This window comes from Ahaetulla prasina, chromosome 2, assembly GCF_028640845.1.
Source record: "Ahaetulla prasina isolate Xishuangbanna chromosome 2, ASM2864084v1, whole genome shotgun sequence".
NCBI lineage: Eukaryota > Metazoa > Chordata > Lepidosauria > Squamata > Colubridae > Ahaetulla > Ahaetulla prasina.
Window position 1 is genome coordinate 95583733 of NC_080540.1, and position 17200 is coordinate 95600932.

General features: G+C 40.9%; 1 protein-coding gene across 1 annotated transcript; it reads right to left on the reverse strand.

Annotated features, from left to right (window-relative positions):
• Positions 1–470: 470 nt before the first annotated feature.
• On the reverse strand, positions 471–16651 carry CATSPER3 (cation channel sperm associated 3). Its single transcript, XM_058169839.1, has 8 exons — positions 15270–16651; positions 11505–11658; positions 7646–7885; positions 4970–5152; positions 3521–3661; positions 1937–2056; positions 936–1093; positions 471–609 (listed from the first exon to the last, which is right to left on the reverse strand). Exons 1-8 carry the CDS (start codon positions 15692–15694, stop codon positions 501–503), a joined length of 1530 nt encoding a protein of 509 aa, XP_058025822.1. The 5' UTR covers positions 15695–16651; the 3' UTR covers positions 471–500.
• Positions 16652–17200: the final 549 nt, after the last annotated feature.

Sequence of the window (17200 nt, forward strand, 5' to 3'; positions counted from 1 at the left end):
ACTTGACTACTAAAAAGGTCATAACAAACGGTCTGGCTTGAATTTCTCTTGGCATTCATCAATTTTGGGAAGTTTCACATAAATATGAATTCCAACACTTCTCTCACATGAAGAATAAGAACATTCTCAAGTAGACAGATGGGTAAGTACACATAAATCTATTATGAGTTTTTTGTGTAGGTGTGGAAGGGATATAGATAGATAGATGATAGATAGATATAAAATGCATAGGTTATGTGTGGGTATGCTTTGCCATAAACCTATGGAAAATGAAAGAAATATCACCACCAATACCAAGGTACATTAGCAAAGCAGACATATTATGTTTGCATTTTCCAAAAAAGAAACAGAATCAAAAATATCTTACTCCTGGGAGTTTTGCATTACTCTGACCAGTTGTAAAACTTAAGTTTCTATTCTACTTTATTTTTCAAATGCAAATAAAATATTTTTGGCACCTTAATGACAGCAATTTCCTACATTATTTTGGTGACAATGGACTACTTAGATCTTCCCCTAAAGCACTGCAGAGAGTGCAAACACTTTTCCTGGGAATGGTATAGCAGGGTAGTCAAAATGGCAACCATTTCGTAGTAGAGATCTTGCAGCCTGAAATTAAACATATGCAGTCATTATATCAGTATTGAAAGGCAAAAAAAAAAAAAAGCCAAGTTCATTCATTTTCAGGGCAACATAGAATTATTCTACTCAGTTCTAGATTCAACACGCAGCACATGACTCCGAACGTCATTTGGCTATGCCATCTCTAAACACATTCCTTAACTACAGTGTTCTGGGTAACCATTTCAGATGCTTTAAAAAGAAGGTTTTCTATTTGGTTTTAGGATTGGAGACAGTGAAACATTTGATCATTGCTGAATGTTAGCATGTGAGAGGCTCTAAATCCTAGAGTCTATTTAAGAAAAGTTACACACTTGTACACAGTGGCATCCTGACGATCAAGGGATGCCAAATAGAGGTCAATGAATGGCAGGCTGGCACAGAAGTCTTCCAAGATCATAGGATCTGAATGAAGCAGGCTCTTTTTAAAGCTTTCCACCATTTCATCAAAAGTTTTGTACTCGGTTGATTTCTAGGGTGAAAAGAGAGGTGTTAAGGTTAATTACTCATTCAGAACTCATTCAGAAGCCAGTTTTGGTTTCACAGAACCAAAAGTCCCTTCTCCAAATAGCCCCAATGGAGTATGGAGTGGGTCATCAGATTTAAAATTTGCCTCATGAATAACCTCTTTAATGTTTACAAATTTTGTCCAGTCTCAATATTTAAAGATGAAGATCCCCTCAAGTTATGCTGTGCTAGCTCAACATGGGAGGGGAGAGGGTGTTCCTGTGGGAGGGATGAGTGAAGAACATTGGGAATGAAAGTTAAGTATCTGTAATGACATTAGGGTTATTCAAGGCATGAAGATCATCCCAATTCCCTAGCTAAAGCAAACAGACACCTACAGCATATGGGGCAGCAGCACATAGAAAGATGATAGACGTGGATTTTAGTGACAATGGCAAAGGCTTCAATTCAGACTGAGGTGGGATGGGTAGAGCCAAGAGACAAGACAGTAGTGTACCAGTCTTGTATTTTACCAAGAAAACCACATCAATGAAGTAATTGACAAGATAATGCCAGATGATGGGTTCCCTAAGATCAGATGGCACTCAAACTGATATTGAGGAACATCTGAGAACTTTCAGAATACTAATGATGTTTAGGATGTAACTGGATTAAAGCTTTTGACATTTCTGATTGCTTATGTTGCACTGACAAAAAGACATCCCAAAGCAACAAAGCAGAATTTCAGCGAGAACAGGGAACATAAGATTGAGAAAGCTCAATACAGTGAAAAATGAGATAAATCAAGTACAATTAATGAATGGGAGACTTATCTATTGAAAAACATTATATAAAATACAATGCCTACCTGCAGATTGAACAATTCAAATATTTCTTCCTGTTGCCTTTTTAAGATGGCCTGCTTCTTTGCAATCAAAGTAACCTGCCTTTCTTCTTGCAGTTTTTGCTCATATTGCTCAGTTGAGTTCTACATAAATCAAAGGATGTTGAAACAAAGGCCCCATTTGGTTCTAACTTCCTACTATGAATGGCCTCACTGGCTGGAGATGACAGAAAAAAACTACAGCACAGAAATGACCAGTTGGAGTCATTCATTTACCACAATCTACAACCATACTGCTGCATTGGCCAATGGCCTTGTCTCATATGATAAATTGTTTTCACTTTGCAGCTTTAAGGAACTTCTCTCCATTGTGTACTCTCTCTCCTCCCACTTCCTCACTTTTAACTTGTGTCTTCACGGCATCATCTAAGCCAGGGGTGTCAAACTGGTGGCCCACAGACCAGTTGCGTCGTGCAGAGGTCATGCCCACCCTAGCTCCATGAAGGAAAAAAACATCATGAAACATCATGTGATGGCAACATGACGCTGCAAGTTTGACACCCATGATCTAAGCACTCTGAAATTATAACATCATTTCTGATTACAGGTAGTGTTTGTTTAGTGACCTCAACTGAGGCTTGAAATTTGGTTGTTAAGTGAAACAATCTCTAACTGAAATCACAATTGTACTTAAAATCTTACTTCAGCTGTCCTTTACGCACCTGCTACAAATTGTAAATGTGAGGCTTGGTCATGCAGTTATTTTCCCATAACCATTATAATGGTGAATAGTCACCAAATTGAGTCAGTCAGTAAACAATGATTAATTTTTATGGCTTTCAATCAGTGTGGTCTCCTGGTGACTGCTTGGACAAGTTCCTATAGCTTTCTTGCCAAGATTTCTTGGAAGTGGTTTGCCATTGTCTCTTTCCTAGGGCTGAGAGAGAGGGACTGGCCCAAATTCACCCAGTTGGCTTTGTGCTGAAGATGGGATTAGAACTCACTGTCTCACTGATTTCTAGCCTGATGCGTTAACAGTACACCAAACTGATTGCATAAACAAGATTTACTTATTATTTTTACACAATCATGTTTGGATGACTGTAGAAGGCACTGTAATTTACCGGTGGGAAAACAACCTCTGAAATGGCTTACTGTTAATGGATAAAACTTATCCAATCTCATGCAATGTTTAAAACACAGTGTTTTCATTCAGATTTGAGATTCAAAAATCTGAAAAACCAATAGATGGCTGCAAATGTGTGTACGTGTGCCATTCATCTAGCTTTGAGGTGAATCTAATTCTTTGTTCCTATCTACAGGTTGTCTGAAGTTCTACGGACCAGGTTTGGTAGACCTAATAAACATTTTTCAGCTAAGGTAAACCAGAATCAAGCAGGGGATTATATACAGTCCAAGTTATGTTAAAAAGCTCAAAATTAAAAATATAGAAAAATAATATATACTGTATATCCCAAAAGAGATTTCTACTGAATAGATTAAAGTTCTGTAACCCTGCAACAGTTGACACTATTTTTATACCCAATGTCAATTTCTAATAATTGGATTTGAATAGAAATTTTAAAATGCCATATAAAGGTCACTTACTTGGATATCCATAATGACAACTCCAATAAACATATTGAAAAATACAAAAAATCCTAGGAGAATGAATACTATTGTGAATGTTCGGCTTGTAACAAACTTTTTATTATCCAATTCATCCTGCAAGTCTGTCCATCCATCAACCTGAAATTTATCAATTGAAGATTACAATCGAAATGTACCTTTTGTCAAGCATCTGATAAATTATTTCTCTAGTCCAGAGATGGAACACTATGGCCCCTATCCTGCTTTCTAGCAATATAAATCACACGGCACAGCCAATCATCCGAACCGGTAGCTTTTATCACTGGTTCACCCAAACCAGTGCAAACCAGTAGCATTTCACCCCTGCATTTATTCCATTTCAGTCATTTTGGTGTTTGTTTTATCTGTTATCTCCTATTGTGTTAAAAAAAAGATTAAGCAAGATAAAGGTTACAGTATTAAGCAGAAGCTGGGGAACATGAGAAAGTAGAAATCTTCCCATGCTAGGAGTGCTTGCAGGAAGCAGGCCAAAAAGTCAAGATGGTGGTCACAACCAAAATACCACAAAGCATGTAAAAAAGGAGTAGAGCTTGGGTGCATTATTGTGGTTGCTGTCTTGAGGTTCTTTTTGACCTCCTGGCCCATGTTCCACTTTGGGGGCTTCTATTAACGTGTGATTGATTCTTCTGAAAAGAAAAGGGTAGACTAATCAACTTGGCCTGATCCAGAGATATCATGGTTACTCCTACACGGTTAGTGTACTCACGCTACACATGCTGAAAAGCACCATTTTTGCAAGCCAAACTAATTATGTTCACAAAGGCTACTTAGACATTATGATGATACTTGCAGGGGAGTATCTTCTTGCAATGCAAATTAAGTCAAATAGTTCTAGCAACTTACACCAGCTTGATTTAATCCTAAAAAAGCAATGTCACATTATAATCTGAATTTTCAGCGAAACAAGTAATTCCATATTAGGTTCTCAAAGTAGGAATTGTGATCCACTGGAGCGTCAGAGGTAACTTAGAGAAGGGTCACATTTAAAATTAAAAAAAAGCCTAGTCATGCATGATAGGCAAAGTTTGAGCACTGTCAAAGCTCACCCTGGGCTTTGGACCTTGTTTATCTATGTAAATCCACAAAGCTCGAGTGATATCTAGATTAAAATTTAGTTCTTGAAAATGGCTTAAATCAAAGCAAACAGGATTGGAGAAAATACTAAGTGCAATCCTGACAAGTTAATAACCTTGATCTAAATAAACAAGGTCTTGCCCTTTGTTTCCCCTTTTATAAACTCTCAGATGTTCTGTACCCCCTCTAGCTGTATTCCAAATTTTGCCTATCTAGTTTCATTTTGTTGGAGAACTAGCCTGGAGAAACTAAGTCTTCAATTTTGGTTCCTATTCTAAAACAATAATGTTTGTCTAGCAAAGTTGAGCATCGAGTGAAATGCATGAAAATTACCGTTACTAAGCTGAAGAGTGTAAAAAAGGCATCTGCTAAACTTCCCCAGTTCTGTGGATCTCCCTGTTGCGGGTCTCCATACAAACCGTGTCCCAGAATAGCAAAGATAAATATTAGCAAGAACAACAAGACAAGGACATAGATTACATTTTTCACAGTCTGGCCCATAGCTTCCATTAGATTCTGTAAAAGAGAGGAACAAAAGGAGGAAAAACCAAGTGAATACAATTTATGTGATTTTATGTCGATCTCTTCCAACCAGATGGTCTCCAGGTGTGTGAGGACAACAGTTTTCAGAGCTGCCAGCCGCCTCTGGAGGACACCAGGATAGGAAGGATGATTAACAGTTAGTTCTTAGTTTAAGACCGTTCGTTTAGTGACTGTTTAAGTTATGATGGTGCTAAAAAGTGACTTATAACCAGTCATTGCATGAACAACTGTGGCAGTATCCCTGTGATCAGGTAATCATGTGCTGAGTAATTGGCAGGTATTCCTAATGGCTGCAGTGTCCTGTCATGTGACTGCCATTTGTGGCCTTCTCAGCAGGCTTCTAACAAACGAAGTCAATAGGGAAGTGAGGAGGGAAGGTCACAAATGACAATCACACGATGTTTCACATAATGACTGTGGCAAAAAAAGGTGGGTTTGGACACATGGTACCTCACACTGACCACATCGCTTAATACAGAGTTTTCCTTTCCCAATTGTGATGTAAGTTAAGGACTATCTCTACATGAAGTGGGGTGGGGGGGAAAGGAAGCTCTAAACTAAAAATAATGGAACAATAGGTTATAGAGTTGGATCTTTGCCCATCTGAAGCAAAGTTGCCATCTTACACAATGATCAACAATGGCATGCTTAATTGTGGAAAAAGAAATCACAATAAACCAGCAGCCCCATAGGCTTCTTCAAAGAAAGCAATTTAAGAAAAGCATATAGTTCACAGCTTCTTGAATTCTTACGATCCCTTAATAATAGTTCCATTTTGAATCTCATGCCTGGGAGGGACGACTTAAAATGTCAGCAATATTGTGTGTCACTGTTCAGTGCTTGTTGGGAATTTTTTTTCTGAGTGTTTTTTCTCTATAGTCCCCAGCCTGATTTAGCCCTTTTTTTTTCTTTTTTCTTTTTTTCTTTTTCTTTCTTTTGTTGGATTCTTCTCCCACACCAAATTTGGTTCCATTCTATCCTCTTTTCTGAGAGTTAGTGGAATGATAGATAGAATTCTGCCCCCTTTATGTAATTTCTTTCCAACATTCTGTTGAGTTGGAAATTATTCTTTTTAAAGAGCATGGATGGATGAAGGCTTCTCAGCTGCACGCAAGTTGGTCTTTGCCTTTTCCAGTCATTGATTTTATTTATTTGGCCAGCACATGTGAAGATTGTCATCATCACAATGAATAAATAATACCATGTGCTTGTATTTAGAACTCAGAAGTGGATTCTGAAGTACAAAAATTCATGTGCAAATATGTCTGAAATAACGGCATGTGGCGTTACTGTCTCAATATTAAAAGGCATGCTAAACTGGTAACTTCTTTGATCTGACATCATAAAATAATTTCTTTGCTCTATCCAGAAGTACCAATGAACAGCTTATCCTGGATTTGCAGAAATCCATTAACTTTTTATCCATTAAACACCTAAATAGTCCAACAAATGGATTTGGGATTTGAAGTGTGAGATGTTTTTGGCATTCCCAGATGTTTGTTCTGAAAGAACTAGCAGATTGCATAGGCTCCCTCTGGCATCTGTATTTGGCATCTGTATGCTTATAGTAAAGGAAAGGCAGCAAGCCTATTCTTTAGTCAATCCCTAGAGTAAAATAGTATGTAGGCTGCATGGGCTTTTCTGCAATGTTAGCCAAAATCGATGATCAACACAATGAACTCAAGCAAAGTTCTCAAGTCGGAATTCACATCTGTTCCTGAAGAATCTACTCTGCTGTACTGATGTCATTTCAGTTCTTTATACAAATTAGTTCTGTTTGGAGTTCTTAGCCGATGACCCCGTGCTTTTCAGTATTTCTTCTAAGGGCTTATTGTAAGAATTATTACACTGAAAAATGACATGTAATAGTTTTGAAGAGTGGGAACAACAGTACTGTATTGTAGCAACTTTGTTTAAAAAGTAGAGGTTCTATAGAAATTACTACTTCTGTGAGGTCCTTGGTGCTCCCTGAGCATGGCTATTTTCTTGCAGACATTTAATTACCAAACTAGGTAACATCATCAGTGCTAGATGTTACCTAGTTTAGTAATTAAATATTGGATGAAATAGTGACCCACCACAAGGCCCATCACAAGATCCTCACTTGACACGACCCTCACCTGACAGGACCTCCCCATCACAAGACCTACTGACTAAACAAAGCCCTTTTAAGCAGAAGAACACCAACACTGACATCCCCTAAACTCTGCTAAACATGTTACCTAACCTGGTAATGAAATTCAGAAACCAACTCACAAGCATGGAGAATAACCTCCACCCTCATCCTCCACCTGAGCTAAAAATAATTGCCACTATCGCCGAGAGAAAGGCATTCCAATATGTGATCCCTTCCCAAAGCCTACAGGTGAATCTTGAATTAATACTGACCACAACAAGTGCAACATCACACAAGTCTACAAGACAGATGAGAGGTCCCTTCTGAACAGGAAGCATCTGATTACTTACGGTTATCCCTGGACTATAGTAGAGCAGCTTGAGGACTCGGAGAGCTTGGAATCCTTTCAGCATGGTTAAAACATGGTGCCTTTCTGGGTTGCTATGGTCAATGGTGTATGGGAGGTAAGCAAGGAAAAGGACAGAAGCATCAAAACGCTTATAACCATCCTTCCAATAATTAACCGGGTCCAAGTAAAGATTCATTAGAAATTCTGTGGTGTAGATGGCTAAAATGATCAAATCTGCTACCTAGAAAAGAAATTGTAAGTGGTATTGTTCAAAGGAATATGCTTGCATATATGTGTGTGTGTGCATACACACACACAGACACACATAATGTATGTATACATTATATACACATATGATTCTTTTTCAAACTTTATAAAAAGTTAGTCATTTTTTCAAAAAACCCCACTTATTATTTTAATGATAATAAATAAATAAATAAATAAATGAGAAGTTGCATAAATAAAGCAGAGCAGCCTTTAACTTCTTGATCCCAGTGCTTCTAGATGTCACAAATAAGGCTTTACCTTAACAGGTAAATGCTGAGTATGTGCAACTCACTCCTTCCTTTAGGAGTGTTGTTTCCTGTTTAGAGACACACAAACTGGGGAAGCAGACAACACAAAGGAGGGAAGCTACAGAAAGGCAGAACACAACCTCAACGATTTGTAATAATCCAGATTATTACAGCCTAGATCTGGCAAGTCTAGCCATGAGGAGAGGGCAAACAGGGAAAGGCTGAATTTTATGAGTTCTTCAATGAGAGGTATCTAATAATTGGGCCTCTTAAGAATAACACTGGTTTCATACCAATGTGAGTGGATCAATCAATCTATCAATCAGTGAATCTTCAGGTTTCAGAGCTTAGACTGAAATTCTGGCTTTCAGGGGTTTTTTTGGGGTGTGTGTGTTAAAAAGACCTTCTAAAAAGACAAGTTTTGCATAGGAAATAATATCCACCCAATGTCTGGTTGTCTAATATCCTGTTAAAAGTTAATGTAGTCCCATGCCTCTTGGAGGGTGATATGTTAATGTATGAAACAATGCAACTCTTTCCGTTCTAATTTTTATTTTTAATCTACTGGAAGGTGATAGTGTTGTATAAGGATCTGGGTTTAACAAATAAGCAAAACTACGTGACTCACATTTTCAAAGCCCTTAACAAATTATTTATTAAAAAATAAAGCAATGAACAGACTTCTTGACATTAGCCAGGCTTTTCACTTGGCTTCCGTGCCAGCAAAATATAATTAAAGCCAAGAGGTTCGTGTTTTAGTGCCCGTCAAGTAAGTTAAGAGAGTCAAGGTATGTAAAAGATAAGTCCTTCTCAAGAGGAAGGCTAAATCAGGACGAAAGAGGTTACTGCAGTGCAAACATTTTCATTTCAAGTTCATATTCTTGGAGCTTGCAAGCAAAATACATTCAGTTCCAAAAAGATTTCTAGGTAAAAAGAAAACTATACTCATTACTAGGATGGAAAATCAGTCAAGATAAACCAATCTCTATCATACTGAGAATGCAGTATGTAATATTTTCCAAGCTTTATAGAATATTTGGGAGAGGGAGAAGGAATAAGTGGAAGATCTGGATTCAAAATGCAAGCAATTGCTCAGGAATGTATCCTAAATTATTAACAATTTTTCTAGTTGGCTATAAAGGCTAATAGCTATGGGTAGGCACGGCCTGAACAAAGAAGTCTCAATGTCCTCAATTAGCAAGCCACAGACCCAGTGCTGGTTATCAGTGTGATTAGATCAGAGGTGGGTTTCAGCAGGTTCTGACCAGTTCTGGAGAACCGGTAGCAGAAATTTTGAGTAGTTCAGAGAACCGGATTTTGCAGTAACCTTCCCCTGGATTGGGGAGGGAATGGAGCTGGCAACGGAGTCAGACAGCGATGAGGCTGAGGTGAGGCCAGGGCCATCGGGGAGTGAGGTGCGGACTCCAGAGCCTCCGGAGACTGATGGTAGTGAGGCAGAGGAACAGGAGGAGCCTGTTCCTAATGCACGCATGAGAAGAGCTGCCAGAAGGCAAGAGCAGCTCAAGCAGAGAGGACAACTCAGGAGTAGGGCCAAGAGATGATTGGCCCCTCCCATAAGGCTTAAAACAGACCAGCAACGGCGTTTGGGCTTTGCCAGAAAACAACGTTGGTAGCTTCACCTTCTGCTTCGTCTACGTCTTGCATTTATTTTTGTGACTTCTGAACGTTTGCCAAGAAAGGCCTTTGGCAGTTTGCCTAATTGGACCAAGGTTTGTGATAGGACTGAGGAATTTGTGTTGGGAGGAATTTGTTTTAATTTAGTTGAACTACGCTGGGAATAAAGTAATTCTCAGATGTTCGAATAAAGTTGTTTTTTTTCCACAGACTGAGTTTCCTACTACCTACTTGGGCCTGGGTCACAATAGTATTCTTCCCCTGCCACGTCCACCAGGCCATGCTCACCAAGCCATGCCACGCCCACCAAGCCATACCCACAGAACCGGTAGTAACAAAATTTGAAACCCACCACTGGATTAGATGTGTACAAAATTGATTTGTGGGTTGAGTTTGGATTCATTTTTCAGCTTGATGTCCCACCAGGTTGAATATTTGCTTGCATTTGGATCTCCCTGTTCTATGCAGGAGAAGACAACAATGGCTTTACATCAGGGGTATCCAATCTTGGCAACTTTAAGACTCGTGGACTTCAGCTCCCAGAATTGCTGGCTGGAAAATTCTGGCAGCTGAAGTCCACAAGTCTTAAAGTTGCCAAGATTGGACACCCCTGCTTTACATATTTGCTACTAATAATACTGCTTTTGCTGGAGGTCTTCCTGCTATTGAAGAACCCCTAAGCCTACTTTAGAAATTAGCATAAATAGTACAATCCAAAGACATAAAAGGTGTTTCATGGTATGCAAGAGGGCTCTAACAATCCCTATCAACATCTTCTTAAAGCAGCTGTATCTTTTCCCAGAATTGCATCTCTGCCTTCTATAGCTGTACCCCAAACCAGGGAAAGCATTCAGCAAAATTGACTGTGCCTCAGTCACTATGCATCTCTTTATTGGGCAGCATGGCTTAAAGAGGACCTATCCCTGAGTTGTAGATGATACTATGAAAGTGGTTCTTCAGAGTTTCAGCATAAAAGCACAGAAGCCTTGCTAATGAAAAGCCCACCTAGGCTAGCTAATTAGAAGTGACTAACTTCTAGTTAGCTAATCTAACTTGATGGCTAACTAGAAGTCCCTCAGAAACTTCCAAATAGCCCCTGGGCTTAAGCCCTCTATTATGTTCCATTATGACTAAGTTTACAGGTAGTCCTTGAACTATGACTATGGTACAATTGAACCCAAAATTTTCTATGGCTAAGCAAGGCAATTGTCGAGTGAATTTTCCCCCCATTTTACAACTTTTTTTTGCCTCAGTGGTTAAGTGAATCATGCAATTATTAAATGAATCTGCTTCCCCCGTTGATTTTGCTTGTTAGAGGCTGGCTGGGAAGGTTACAAGTGGTGATCACATGACCCTGGGAGACTGCAATTGTCATAAATACATTCCAGTGCCAAGCACCCAAATTTTGATTACATGACCACGGGGATGATGTAATAATTGTGTGAAAAACGGTCATGAGTCACTTTTTTCAGGGCTGTTGTAAATGAAAGGTTGTTAAGTCAAGGACTACCTGTATAGTCATAATTGCCTTGCTAGGGATAAAATGTAGCTATCACATACTGATAGCCTTTCTGCTCAATGAGTTGGTTGAAATCTCTTTAAAAACTTGATTTCTCCTCATCTTCCTTGTCTTTTCTCCTGCAGAAAAGAAATGTCTTCAGGACAATCAAGTGAGAAATTGTGGCCACCTCAGTCAGCCGTTTTCATTACCTGCAGGAACATGTGTGACTCATAACGAACTTTATAATCAGTTTCTAAAGACAAGAATATCGCATTGAGCATAATGCTGCTGATCATAACAGACTTGAATAGAGGATGATAGAACACATTTTCCACAAACTTATACAGGTCATGATCTCTCCTCCTGGAAAGAAAAGAAAAAAAATAGGGACAGAATTGAACCTGAAAAAAAAATCCTGTTTTCTTAAGCTACTGCTTGTTCAAACAAAAACAAATTTGTATCATGCAGAAGGTGTGGTTATATATGAAAGACTTTGGATTAGATAGTCAGATATTTTAAACAACTAACTGCAAGTATAGACTCATTGGATTACCCTTCAATTGTGATGAAATAGCAAGAAAAGAATTCAGATGTCGAGTCAATGAGAGAGTAAGATTTAACATTTCCTTTTCTGGGAAGGGCCAAATGCTTTTAGAAGCAATTCTACACAGCTACCAGCCTCACCCCTTAAATGCCCAGAAGCAGCTTTGGATAACTGCAGAAGGGTCCCTATAGCTGCTCCCCATCTTTCTATAGAGCTGGCCAGCTGACTCACAGAAAGATTGGATGGGCAGGGGGAGTGGGAGTGCCTCATTTCTGTTCAGCTCTAACAAAATTTGCTTTCCTCCCCCACCCGCCCACTAATAAAAAAAACCTGGTTACTATGCAGTAGCAATGGCAAACCTACATCTCCGGGTCCTTGGAGGTCACAAATACCAACAGCGTTTTGACTACATGTAGTAGAGCTGATGAAATTCCAGTGGAAAACTACCCGCCCCACTATTTCAGAGGACTTGCTACAAAATTTTCTTGGATTCATCTCCTCCGGAATTGGAACAAAACTAATAATCACCTTGGCTCTGAAGCCCCCTGCTGTTGCGAGAGCATCATGCCTTCAGATTTTGCTTGCAACAGGAAGTTTTACTGCTGACAGTGACAGCCTAGGACCGTGATGGCAAACCTATGGCACATGTGCCACAGGTGGCATGCGGAGCCATATCTGCAGGCACGTGAGCCATTGCCCTAGCTCAGCTCCAGCGTGCATGCATGCGCCAGCTGATTTTTGGCTGGCCCCACCCACACTACCCGTCCCCACCCAGGAGTCTCCCCACAGCCTGTTTTGGATGCCAGGTAAGTACAGGGCTGACATGGAGGTTCTGGGAGGGCGTTTTGGCCTCCGGAGGGCCTCCCAGGAGGAGAAGGCCGTTTTTGCCCTCCCCAGGCTCCAGGAAAGCTTCTGGAGCCTGGGGAAGGCTAAAAAAGGGCCTACCGGGCCCACCAGAAGTCAGGAAATGGGCCATCACTGGCCTAGGAGAACACTTATCGTTCTTCCAAAAGAAAAGCCATTGTAGAGGAAGGGAATTTCAAAGAAAGCAGCAACTAAAGTGAATTGACCATTTTGAATCCCACAATGGAAAAGAGCCAGAAGAGATGATTAACAGAGGAGTGAAAGGATAAAGCACCCTAGCCCCATGTAGATACTCATTTTTATTTTTTTTAAAGGCAACAGTATTATAGACCATGGCTGTATATAATTTGGTGTTTAAGACAGGGGTGAAATCTAATTTCTTTTGCTACCGGTCCTGTGGGCGTGGCTTTGTGGGCGTGGCTTGGTGGTCATGTGACAGGGTGGGTGTGGGCAACTTGTAAAATGTGGTGAAACTTGCTTAGCAACCAAAATTTGGAGCACAGCTGTATTCATAAGCTTTCTTCCTTCCTTCCTTCCTTCCTTCCTTCCTTCCTTCCTTCCTCTCTCCCTTCCTCTTTCTTTCTCTCTCTCTTTCTCTCTCTCCCTTCCTCTTTCTTTCTTTCTCTTTCTGTCTGTCTCTCACTCTCTCTCACACAAGCAAACACACATAGAAACACACACACACACACACACACACACACACACTGGTCTAAACAGAGCCCTTCCCGGGGAATTTTCCTGCCGGGATGCTCCTGGCAGCAACAACAGTGGCAGCAGCAGTAGCAGCAGAGCTTGCCTGGGCTCCCCCGCCATCCCAGAATTGCGCTCTGCCGGGGAGTTTTCCCACGTGGATGCTCCCAGCAGCAGCGGCGGCGGCAGAGCTTGCCTGGGCTCCCCCGCCATCCCAGAACTGCGTGCTGCCAGGGAGTTTTCCCATGTGGATGCTCCCGGCGGCAGCAGCAGCGGAAGAGCTTACCTGGGCTCCCCCCACCAATCCCAGAACTGCACTGTACCAGAGAGTTTTCCTGTGCGGCCACAGTGCCAATGGCGGCAGCAGCGGCAGAGCACACCTTGCCCTTCAGGGACCCAAAGGTGGGTGGCCTGGCCCAGAAGTGGCGCATTCTCCATCATGGGCTGGATGCGGGATGGGGGAAGGAAGGCAAGTGGGCAGCAATCAGCCAAAGGACCCACGGAAGCCAAGCGCAAAAGCCAAGCGCGCCACGCCCAAAAGGCAAGCGAGCCTTGCAGGTGTCCCCCCCCCCGAGGCTGAGCACAGTGGGTCTCCCTCCCCCTGCCCCCCCCCCCCACTGCCAGCATTGGCTTACCTTATAGATCCTCTCCCTGCAGCCCTGCCATGCTTTCTTCGGTTTCTGCCTTCCACATGGCCTTCCGCTTCCCTGCCTTCAAACATGGCTGCGGGCTGCAGATTGGTTCGGGGGCGTGGCCAGCCAGAGATTGCTACTGGCTCTCCGAACCAGCCCAATCTCCGCTACCTACTCGGCCGATCGGGTCCGATCCGGTAGCATTTCACCCCTGGTTTAAGACTATGTCATGCTTTAGTCCCTTCTCTCAGGATTCGTCTTCCAATTACTGCCATTGTGGCTCTCCCTTTCTAAAAAATGGAAACCTACTTTAAACTCTACTTTCAAGTTCCTACATAAGTGAACCATGATTTGATTGTCTCCCCTATCAGACTCTATTAACCAGAATACAGAATAATAGAGTTGGACGGGGCCTTGGAGGTTTTCTATTCCAATCCCCGTTTAAGCAGGAGACCGTATACCATTCCAGAAAAATGGCTGTCCAATTTGTCCTTAAAAACTTCCAGTGATGGAGAACCCACAACTTCTGAAGGCAAGCTCTTCCACTGATTAATTATCCTAATATCAGGAAATTTCTCCTTATTTCAAGGTCGGGTCTCTCCTTAATTAGTTTCCATCCATTGCTTCTTGTTTAATTTTATCTAAAGTTTTCCTCCTTCTGAAAAAGCTTTTTACCTTAGTCTTAAGGTGCTTGAGAATTTATTCCAATTTTTTCTTGTTCTGAACTTTTTTTTAGTGCTGTAGACAACAGTCTCCTACTGCCCGCTGCTGCCCTTTTCCATTATGTACCTTCCTACTACTCTGAAGCCTCTCTGGCTGCCTACTATGTTTGAAAAAGTCCAATTGGAGAAGATCAACATCATGTCTTACCTAGAGAATTAAACAAAGTATGAAAATCCAGGAAGGCTGGAAGCTGCTGGAGAAGGATTCTACAGTATAATGCAGTAGTCACATACAGAACTAAGAAAAATGTTTCATGCTTGACCTGTTTTCATTAAATTCATTAAAAAATCATTAAAAATCTCTTTGAAAAGGAATTTTGAAAGAAAAATGGATTCCATCAAATTAAAAGCTTTTTTTATGTAGGCTATAAAACAGTGAGAAGTACATCATTCCATCAATATGGCATTCAAAATTATAATAAATTATTAAATACAGTTTTGAGTAATGTATGAATCAAAATGTAAGGAAACCATTTCTAGATGTGATATAAAACTAAAAAAAAATCCTAGCTGAAATATTACCGGTATCCAAACACATAGCGTGACACTTCAATTTCAGATCCAGACTTAAATGCCTCAAATGAGAGCTTCTCAATCAGTCGCGACTTTTCAGGTAAATCTACAGAATCCGTAGTCATGCTTCCCAGAATATGAACTGTGCTTATCTTTTCACAACCAGCATTGTAAACCTGAAGAATGAAAGTGCCAATATGACCTCGCTGACTTTGTGACCTCACAATTTTAGAATAGCATATGCAAAATCTAAAATCAGCTGCTTGGGCTTTTGACAGTTTAGAGCGGGACAGTTTAGGGGTGTGTGGCGTCACGTTGTCATGTGATGTATCGTGAATTTTTTCCCCTTCGCCAAAACAGCAGTGGGCGTGGCCAGTAGGCCACCATTTTGACACCCCTGGTTTAGTAGAAAACACATTAAATGTTCCTATCATTTTGATAGTGCTGTAATTTTTTTTATTTCTAGTACAAATACTGTAAAGGAAATGATCTATGTATAGAGGAAAATGATTAAGTACAATTGTTTGCACAAAACAATTTGCCTGCTTTTTAGAATTTGCAAAGTTCCTGCTTTGAAATTAGTAAATTGTTCAAGACTATGGTAGACTGAAGTGCCATGACTAAGATGTAACTAAGTTATAACCTTCTCGAGGTTATGCTTTTGTCTAGTTACCAGTTGCATGAAAAGTGCAACAGAGGCAACAAAGCTTCTTGGCTTAATTTAAGGCAATTGTAAGTAGGCACATCTGCCTTCTAATACAAACTTTTAAAAGGACAGTTTTGTCAGATAAAACATGTCTGTTTGTGTTGTGTGCTTCTTTCTTGATTGGAGGTATTAAGCATTTATCAAGGGCAATTGAACAGTTAGAGTATGAGTGTCAAACATGTGGCCTGGATGCATCACGTGCCGTCTACTCCCATACCCGGTTTAGCGAAGGGGGGAAAAGTCACGATACATCACATGACGACACTATGACAACACAAGTTTGACACCCCTGAGTTAGAGGATCCTCAGAGGAGGAGGATGGGGAATTGATAATCCAGCAGAAGCAAGATCAGAAGCAAAAATCTGTAGGATGGATTGGCCTGTGAAAAAACTAGACCCACATTGGAAAAAACAGAAGGAACAGTGTAAAAAGGTGCTGTCTTTGCAGAAGGCTTGGAAGAGGTTTCTCTCTTCCTCCTCCTCTCCAGAAAGAGAAGGAAAGCAAAAATATTATGAAGAGTTATCAAAGGAGTGGTAAAGTTTAGTAACCACTGTAGCCAGTAGCTTTCAGACCATCAGTGTAATAATATACTAATAATGATACTGTTCAATAAGTGCAAGGCTTTGTCCTAACTAAAGTTTGCAAATAGTCCTTAAATTCAGCTTCATGTAAAGCGAGTTATAAGTAGTCATTGACTTATCACCACAAGTGAGACCAGAATTTCCATCACTAACCAAGGCAGTTAAGTGGCTGTGAAGTCGTGTCCGACCCATCGCGACCCCATGGACAACGTTCCTCCAGGCCTTCCTGTCCACTACCATCCTCTGGAGTCCATTTAAGCTCACGCCTACTGCTTCAGTGACTCCATCCAGCCACCTCATTCTCTGTCGTCCCATTCTTCTTTTGCCCTCAATCTTTCCCAGCATTAGGCTCTTCTCCAGTGAGTCCTTCCTTCTCATTAGGTGGCCAAAGTATTTCAGCTTCATCTTCAGCAGTTAAGTGAGCGACATCCAATTTTATGACCTTTTTGCCAAGCAAATCAGGGCAATGTCAGCCCTGGAAGCCATCTTTTTCTTTGGCTCTTCAGGGCTGCCACATTTAGTGCTGTGGGAAACTGGGAGGGGGGATTGTATGGAGTTGGGGAGATATCTAGCCATAATAACATTCTTTTCTCTGATAGCCAAGGACATTCTGCCCTGCACCTGGAGTGGCGTGACTGGGAGGCCTCTCCAG